At 27.7% G+C, this 10,390-nt stretch overlaps 1 protein-coding gene across 16 annotated transcripts in view; it reads right to left on the reverse strand.

The window, feature by feature from the left end:
• Positions 1–8,917, reverse strand: part of LOC126773355 (casein kinase I) — a 35,445-nt gene extending 26,528 nt beyond the window's left edge. For 7 of the 16 annotated variants that reach the window (XM_050494265.1, XM_050494264.1, XM_050494263.1 and 4 more), the window contains exons 1-3: positions 8,635–8,907; positions 7,857–8,210; positions 3,044–3,201 (exon numbers count right to left, since the gene is read on the reverse strand). In XM_050494265.1, the coding sequence (XP_050350222.1) occupies positions 3,044–3,201; positions 7,857–7,918 (220 nt within the window). In that variant the 5' untranslated portion in view covers positions 7,919–8,210; positions 8,635–8,907. The other 9 variants (XM_050494267.1, XM_050494269.1, XM_050494266.1 and 6 more) reach the window with 7 other exon arrangements.
• Between the last annotated feature and the right edge of the window lie 1,473 nt (positions 8,918–10,390).

Consider the following 10,390-nt stretch of genomic DNA (forward strand, 5'->3'; position numbering starts at 1 on the left):
TAAACAATAGCAATTTTCATTTTGAACCGTCGTTAGTTACATTTAACTTAACAATAATGTTTTAAAGTTATTAATAAAGAAGTAAGAAATAAGAGACCAGATCTTTTTTAAATATTGTCATCGTGATTTTCTGTTGCATGATAATTAATCGTTCTAAATAGTAAAGTTCGGTAGAATAGAAAAGAGACACACCTCAAACCGTGGGTGTCGTAAGAGCCAACTGAGAAAAATGTTTGTGTAAAGCATATTCGTGAATACAATACAGCGCTTAGCGTCTCAATAGTATACAATATTTATGTATGTTGGCGGAAAGCCGACCTACCAGTAAGGCGGCGTCAAGCAAACGGTCGCCGTAAGCGATTCAAATATATGTTTTCTTGCAGTGTTACATTGTCACTTCTAAGACCCCATATATATGAGATAAGGATATTAAGGACTAAAAACAATTATTATTACATTCATATGTTACGAGTATCGGTAATACCTATAGTATATATTTAAATTTACTATTATATTTAAATATTAATGTAATATTATTAATACGACCTCAAAGTAAACACCTGCTTTTTCAAAGGATTGATGTAAAGGCTTATGGTCAACACAGATTAAACAAAAATCTACGAAAACATGATGAGTTTTAATTTTAAATGTATCTCAATAAAAAGGTCCTTGTCTCCTTCGAGTCGGCGTGTATTTTAAACTTAGCGGCGACCCAAATCCGCGTTGAAAACATCGCTGCAATTATAATTCGAAATGTAAATAATATATCGAACCATAGGATTCACATGTGGTCGCTTTAATGACATTTCGAATGACGCCAGTTCAATCCAATTCCCCATCCGCCTGCAGCCGTATAAGTTCCAAGTGTTATAAGCGATAAGAAACCCTATTGCGTACGTATTAAGGCTTACATACATCGTAAATAAAAATATAGTACGCATCAGGTTATAAAATTAGATCTATAAGCCTTAAAAAGTACAAACACATTTACGTAAAGATAATTTTGTTTTAAATAATGAGACCGCTTACAAAATAATTCGTTCCTCAATATTTCATTGTCAATCTGAGCAAACAGTATAGTTTTTGATTTTACATTAATATTTACGCTAATAAATAGGTATTACAAACACTGATTATATGGTTGAACCAATAACATAAGAGTATGGACGTTAAATTTAATCATAATAAAACAATTATCTTTAAACTCATACAAACTCATAGCCGTGTGTTAATTGATAGTAATTATCATTACGCCGCTCGTTACTACTAAGGCGTCCTAATATTACAAATTATGTAATTATTGGTTTTTAAAATGTTTTATATGCACATAAAGACATTTCATATTTTAAGATTTTACCTTTGGCAGGTAGATTGCTATCACTTTAATTATAATGCCCGGTTTATCTGAATCCAATCCAGTTCATTCCAGTGCCGGTTTACATTTTTCCAGTAAGCAATCCAGTACTGGACTAGACCGCTGGACTGGAATAATGTAAACCGGGCATAACATCAAAAATATGAGCAATTTCCGTGAACAGTTCCCACTCGAGCAACTAATTACTATAAGTAAATAGATAAAATATAACTACAGACAAATATAATAAACAAGGTTACTAGACAAAAAAAAAAAAACATTAATACAAATGCTGTCTCATCGTCCAATTATTTTTCGGTCTTTAGAATATCAATTTACCTAAACATCGTTTCAAAGAAATCAAATAAATTATTACAAGCATGGGATGAGTCATGTCTTCGAACGGCACTTTTACTTATACACACCCTAGTCAAGTCTTTATCTTCATTAAATTGTAAATTTTTTAACAATTTACATATATAATGTTGTTTCAAATGTATTTTATATATGTATACAAATATGCAAGGAACAAACAACTCACCGGATAATAAATATAAGCAAGCAAGTTAGTTTAAAATTAATTTAGAAAGATTGTAACAGTGAGCGGTGCATTCTGGTAACAATAAAATGAATAAAATTTCGATAGTTTATCAGATTAAGCTAGGTTAGTTACAATTTAACTAAAATTATACTATGATATTGCAAATTGATGCGCCTTCCTTGATCCTTCACAGTTTTATCGTCAATTTTACAATATCACTAGATTAATTATTAAAAACGAATTTATTTACGCTCATCTGATGACCAATATATATATTTTTAAAACGACCAATCAAAACAATCGGTTACACGTTACAACGTCATCGAGTAAATTGCCTTTGTTATAAGACAACCTTTGTAAAAGTACTCAGTAGGGTAAGGATGCAAAAACGAATTGCAAAATCGATTCGACGTCGAACTCGGCTAAGGTTATTACTGAACGTATAATGTTATATTAACGGTCTTAACGAGACCGCGAGATGTCAAGAGATTTTAAATCAGAAACAACTGAGCGTCAACGAGTAACCGTTCACGGTTCATAATAATAGCCTTGCATTTCGTACGACGATATATTGAAAACACCTGTGCGTTATACATTATATCCTTATTTATCTTTTTTAGGACCGCTTGGTTGGTATAAAAGTTATTTTTTTATGTTTTTCATACGTAATAACAATCTTAATTTCCTTAAAAAAAATCGAAATTTTGTATTTATATGTATACCATACCAAATATACCAAAACAGAACCGTTGGACAACCGATCCCCTTTTTTGTTTCGCTTTGTTTAAAAGATTGTTTTTAAATACATATTAATAAATTTTAGAATCGCATGAATCAGGTCACAATCGCAACAAAGGTATCGTTGCTAAGATGTTTGTAAATTGATCTAAAAAAAATACAGTTTGTTTATTTTTCATTTGTCTATCTGATTTTTATTGTACATTTTAATTTCGATATTGTATGTATGATATCTATATATAATATATATATATATATAGTAGTAAAACATGTGCAAGAAGAAATCTCTTCAAAAGGTAAACATGCCTTTTATATATAGTACTGTTTCAACATTATTATTTTTTTATATAAAAATCTAATTTATCTTTAAATAAAGAGATTAATATTATTTCTACTTTTTACATTCTTACCGAGTCTGAGTTCACCAAAGTTACCGCAGCCGATCTTTTTGCCGACGCGGAAGTTGGGCCCGACCATAAGGACGCCCGAAGACGAGGTGACGGAATGTCGCGACGTGTGCATCGCGCTGCTTCCGCCCACGCCACGCCCACCCACCGCTCCAGTCGCGCTGCAACAGTGTAAAATCCCCTTTATAACAAAATAGCTTACATATCAAGCAGAAGAAAGATCATGGAAGTGCTATTTTCACTAATGATTATTCAGTGCATAACTTGCTAATATCTTGTGCGTAGCATCGTTTTTAAACCTGTTAGGTATAACCAACCAACTTAGGAACCCTGGTACAGGTATATTTTGTTCAAACCTTGGTTCCAATGCACTGGCCTTAATTTAATTATAGAGGAAAATCATTGTCAATAAGGTTGGTTGAATCAAAATAGTTTTCCTTTACTTTTGTGAAAGAAAATAAAAACACAAAATTTCCATACCCATAGGCCATAAGTCTTCCACAGCCCACCATCGAGAAATTTAAATTCTGAACAATAAATTCATTTGATCATTATACATATTGAATTTAAACAACATAGAACATTAGAATGATCGCCAAATATTTGTATTGCATATGAGTGTATCTTCCCCTTATGTCCTTTGCTATAAGATTCAATATTATTAATATAATTTGATGCTAACGCCCTCTAAATATAATCTTGACAATGAATTTCATACCATTATATCTTGTAGTAAACAAACTTTTTAGCAAATACAATACCTTATTTCTTTCATATATTATATGATGTAATCAATGAAACATCTTTTTTAATTATAGGATATCACTGCATAAATTCCTTTTTTTGTTTATTTGATGGACAAAAGCTTTATCCCATAATATATAAATGCATTATACTTATAGTAAACTAATATGAATAGTTTATAATATAAAATTTGTATTTATACAAATATATTTAATGAATAACAAAATAATAATATATTTACTAGGAACTGTGATGGCTGTATAAATAATTAAATATATGTAAATTAATTACAATTTCAAGTAGGGTTAGTGATAAATTAATGAAAAATAATATTATTGAAACTAATAAATGACACATGATTGGCTCAACAAGTTCACTGACATAGTTCAAGGTTAGTTTACAGATTCAATAGGATTCATGTTTTAACATGAGCTGATACTCTGTCTTAATCAAATTTAAATATGAAACATGATGACATTAGTTGCTAAAAATATGAATCAATTAAAATAATATCCTCATAAATATTATTTTCCTTGTAAAGTTAATCATTTAAAAGTATAAATAATCATCAAAATAGTGTGCAAGTCCTGGATAGTTTTTTTTATATAATAACACAAGATGTTGGCTTTCTATTATTTCATTCCTATTCAAGTATTGAAGGTTTTACTCGTGCATAAAGGATATTTAGTTAAACACTGATTTACTTCTCTCTGGCATTCAAAAGAACAAGACATGGCATTATTCATATAAAAAACCCCTAACACTTACAGAGATAAAGACGTAAAAGTATATATTTTATTTTTATGTTACTGGATAATTGTAAGCACTGTGACTTTATAATAAATCTAACAAGATTATAAACTATAGAATAAAATGTAAAAGAAACATTCAGTTACCAATGTCATGGATCAATTTCAGTTAAATTATAAACATACAAACCTAAATGTTTATAAGCTATTAAATTTGATGGCTTTTTTTTTGCTCAATTCACAATTTTTCAACAGTTCATAATCTTACTACATTTATTATAATCTAACGGTATTTACATTTATCAGATGACATACATAGAGTATCTGTGATGAATACACTTATTTTACTTTCAACTTATTTTTATTGAAGAAGTGATTTAGTAATAGCTAGGACTTTAATTAAACTAATTGTTCGAGTAAGGAGAAAGCTTGTTTAGCTTCATGTTACGATTAATTGCTACTAATAAACATAAAATAGGTACATTCAATTGGTATAATTTTCACTTTCTATTTTTAAACACATATTAAAAATATTTTATAAGCAACTATGAAGTACATAATAAAAACTATCTATTTGTGCAATAATGCAACTATAGTAATACATTATGTAGTTACAATGAAAGATTCAGTAAGTGTTGGTATATAATGTTACAAATGTAAGCATGGAACCCTTCAATAAAGTTAAGTTTTAAGTTAAGCTCTTTAGACAAAGCACTAGTATATACTACATATTAGTTATCTTGTAAATAAAATAAAGTTTTGTTCCAATATAGAATGTTTATACTAGAACATTATGCCCGAAACAAATTATTCTTTGGAGATATAATGCTACAAATACACCATAATCAAGTTAAGTATACTTTGAATGCAATGAATCATACCAACCGTTATTGGCATTGAGTCTAAAAGTGAAAGTTACTTGATGCACTTCCATTGAGTGCACACTAAAAAATATTTTAGTCAAATTTTAAAGATATCTGCTATATGATTAACGTATACATTTATAAAATTAATTTTGTTTAATGTGTAAGTATATCTTTTCTTATTTAAGTATAAACATTTATAAAAATGATTTGAAGAACAGAATGAGAACTGTATATTTCAAACTTTATTTTCCACATTTTTTGTATTTGTTATGTTATTTAATGAAGTTATTAATAAAATGATTTAATTTTGATTATTTTAGTTTTTATTATACCTTTTATATTGATAGATATTATAGGATAATTTATATATATTTATAAAATCTTCATTAGAAAATGCACATATATTATTATTATTATTAAAACTACACCTATAGATATAAAGCTTAGTGTTTATTCTAAATTCAAAAAGCATATTCAATAATAGACTATTTGAATTAAAGACAGATAATGGTTGAAAAAGAATACTTACAATTTTCTATGCATTACCAGTTTTTATATAATTGTATATCCTGTCTGAATCCTGTTTAAAACACATACTTATTGTACCCATCACTTTTGCTCGAGTCACATGTCAAATTTATGTCGAGATACATGGCTCACAAGATTTCATTTTTTATTATTGAACAATTTCAAATAATGAATCAATAATTGTTTACTATATCACATTAATAAATACTGTTAGTATTTTTTTATGCTAACACAACAATGTGTTCAATGTATTGAACAATATTGAATACAAATTTATATAGCAGATAACAAAGTTATGTTTTTATTAAGAAGCGTTATCAAGAGTATTGTGTGAGATACAAGATGTTTGCATATTGTGAATCACTAACATATCTATTTATAATATTAGTGGCATGTACATATATGCATTGAATTGTATGTTCCTACAAACTGTTTCCTTACTTTCATGGGTCAGATATTTGAAGCCTTGATAGGATTTTGTCATATAGATTGTTTTATCTATTTAAATATTAAAGGTGATGATAATCAAGATATGATAACATTTCTGTTTAAGATGATATTATCATAAATTTTTTATATATTTGCATACAATTTTGACTTTAACAGAACTAAAACAACTACTCAAGACTGAATCCAACAAAATTACTATCCATTAGAAATACACTTTAGTATAGGTAATTTAAAGGTGTTTATAAATAAGGCCCTAAGACTTTTAATTTCTCTATCATTGTAAATATTTTATTAGATGAAAGATTGCATGGTACTAACAAATTATTTTCAAAGAATTTGACTGATGTTAGCAGTAAAACCAATCTTGTTTTAAAATAAAACAAATTTCTCAATAATAATGATTAAAAAACATGTTAGAATGTTATATAATGGGATAATAAAATATTTTGTAACCACTTGTAAAATATTGTATTTAAAAACAAATAGAAAGTAAATTGTTTATTGATAATGATATTTAAAAAAATAATTAAAAAATATGATTTTAACCTTCAAACTTTTACTATTGTGGTATACAAGTACTAATTTAAAATTTATAAATGGTTATTAAAATAATTACTAATTAATTATGTCTCACAGTTCCCTATCATATTTAGGAAATTCCATTTTTGAAGTATGATTTTTTAAATTGTTATTTATTATTAACTTAAGTAGCAAAATATCATAGATATTTTTTTTTTAAAGTTAATTGTTTTTATAATTATATTACGTTCTTCAACCTACTTCAACATCCATGACATGCTTATTGAACTTACAATGGTTATAAATTTTGTTATTATTATTTTGTCAAAATTAAAAATAAACAGGACTTATTAATTAATATTATTTCCATATTCTTCATATTGAGTATATCATAACTGTTATTATTATTAATGAGAAAAAAGTAATATTTATAATAATAATAATTACTGAAGTATTGATAACAGCAATAACAGGAGAAGGAATAACAGGTATCTTTATTTAAATATTATGTTCCTAAATATTATAGAAAACATTAAACAAAATAACACCAAAAACCTTGTCTGAAATATTTATAAGCACTTATTCATATGCATTTTAGGTTATATTCTTACTACACAAATAAAACTTGTTACAAAAAGCACAAGTTATTTCATGAATTACTTCATACTCATAATAATTGATATCTTCAAATTCAAGTGTCATTACTCATAATAGGTATTTTTAACCTACAACATTGAAATCTTATAAAGAGATTATATTTTTAATGTGTGTTTTGTATATTACATTCTTTTATCATTATCACACTGAAATTGTGTTTCTATGATGAAATATAACAATCATGAATGATACATATACAGATGATATTATACAGCAATACTTGAGAGAAGCATAAGAACTTGATCAACTTGAATAATACGAAGCATACTACCCTACTGATAATTATTAAAGAAAGATCCTTACGTGGAAGTTCTTTTGTCGTCGCTCTGACGTTCCTTGTCCTTGTTACCCTCACGCTTATTCATAATATATGTTATGATGTGCAGGCACTAAGCCCAACACCCCCGTTCACTCCCAGAGCCCACCGTCAGTCGGGGCCACACCGCGCCGTAGTCCATGTCACAGCCTCCAACCACTGCACTGCAATTTCGCCATTACACTGCACACACCACCAATCCAGACCCAACACTTTTATAAATATTGCTATTTTTATTTATCTTTTGACACAGCAAACACTACACTATTCAGAATTTATCTTAAAATCATTTTTGTCACACTGCAACCATAATAAAGATGTTTCGGCGACTCGCGAATCGACTGTTTAATAATGGTAAACCTTTAAGTAATTGATAACTGTTTTTTAACTGATAATGACTTCTGATAATTTTGATACAATACAATAGGAAAGGAACGAAAATTATTACAGTTCGCCGTTTCACTGTTCAATGTTCACTGAAGAGTAACAACAAGCAATGTAGGTGGTAAAATCTATACCAGTCCAATGAATAAATTTAACCTTAGGGCGTTGTATAACGCCTTAATTAATGTTAGTCGATGTTAAAAGTGAAAAAACAATCGGGAAAACTTAACAATTGACAGGTCTTCTATGTGGGAAGTCAACCCAAATAAAATTATCTGTCGGCACTATTCGTATTGCAACAGATTTATTAGAAGTATTCCTTAAACTTAAGCTCACAGCCCTTAATGCGATTAAATTAGTAAGCAAATAAAAACACAGTACGTAATTTATGATTAGCTTCACAACGTCGCCGAAACATCAAATTTCAAATGGACATTTGTCCTGATAAAAAAGTTTAGGTTTTGTAATGGCCACCAATGGTACACTTTATTCACTTTTATAACTGTAATTTATTAATCCTGTTTTTTTTTAAAGAATTAATTGAGAAATTAAATTATTTAAAACTTTACTCAAATATATACCATCTAACGACAAAATTTCATGGTTAAAAAATATTATTTCAAAGAATAATCACTGAAATATCGCCATTCGGCGCATGCGCAAACTTGTAGTAGGAGATGTTGCTACACTAAAATTAAACAATTTGAAGTTTTTTTGTAATCTATGTTCTAAATGAGGTTCATATATATTTTTAGTGATATATAATAAAGTCTGTTACAATCTAAACTATATTGAACACCAAAATTGTAAACAAATTGTCTACCCTTTAGAACGTATTATGACTTTAGGGAATAAATATGTTATTTATAAAATCCGTACATACTAAAACATATTTGGAAACAGGTAACACAAACTAATTATATCTCGTTCAAAATAAACAAAATGAGCAGAACCCTTAATGTTGCTATTACTAAAAGTAAAATATATTATATTCTGACTAATCAAAGAACAGCGATCAGGAAACCAAAACAAACAAAAACGAAAAACTTTATTTGTATTAAAATAATTTCTTAGTGACTTATGATTTTTATTATTATATATTCATACATTAGATTGACGTGTGCACGTGTAGTCCTGTTTATAAATATATCGATATCAATATTTAAAGATGAGTCATACATTTGGTAAAATTATCATGTGTTATTTCAAAAATAACTTAAAATAAAAAAGTTGTATATTTTCTACCAGCTTAAAACCAATTTTTTCAAAAAATACGGTCGAGCTATTGTACTTAATAAATATGTAACAAATATTTCACAACAACAAACAACAATGAGGTTTAATTATTATCTTAAATATGTCTTCTCACAATCTGACAAGTTATTTTTATTAATGTTAGTTGATGGGAGCTCAATTTTATTATTAATGTGTAAAGGAAACTTACAATATGAATCTGTTAAGGCGCCAATATTTAAATAGAGTTTGTTTTGGTTTACAATCTATTTTAGGAATATTTAAAAATATATATAAGTGATAGCATGTGATATTAAAGGTAAGGCATATTTCTAAATCAAATTTATAACTTTTGCTGTTATTGTGATAGTATATAAATGAATAATAGGAATACATGAAAACGATCTACGAACTTGTAATGAATAAATATCCTTTTTTTAAAAACGTAATAAGGATTTTTGCTTTATAAAACTGGAAGTAATTCCACCTTGTGCATTTTCCTTATATATCGAATCTTATCTTACAGTCAAATATTTTAAATCAACTCCTTAATTAAAGTATAGGTATATATTTCATTAAAAACATGGTTTATTTACTAAAGTTAAAGATGTGCGACCCATAATAAATTACAAAATACTGTTGGCGTATTCTGTAATTAATCTGAAGCTCTTGATTGTGTAGTAGGTACATGACACAAGATATAAGCTAAAAATTACGCTGTACGTGTATTAAAAGTTATGTTTTAGCTTATATTAAAGCTCCTAAAATCGAATTGGGTGTTTGTATCGTAATAGTATTTATGATCCTTGTAACTCTAACTAACTGTAAAATGGCAAAGGCATTTGGTTCCATATTAATCCAGCAGCTGTTTTAGATTAATTAAGTAATACCAATATTTTAAGAT

This window comes from Nymphalis io, chromosome 14 (assembly GCF_905147045.1).
Source record: "Nymphalis io chromosome 14, ilAglIoxx1.1, whole genome shotgun sequence".
In the NCBI taxonomy this organism is placed as follows: domain Eukaryota; kingdom Metazoa; phylum Arthropoda; class Insecta; order Lepidoptera; family Nymphalidae; genus Nymphalis; species Nymphalis io.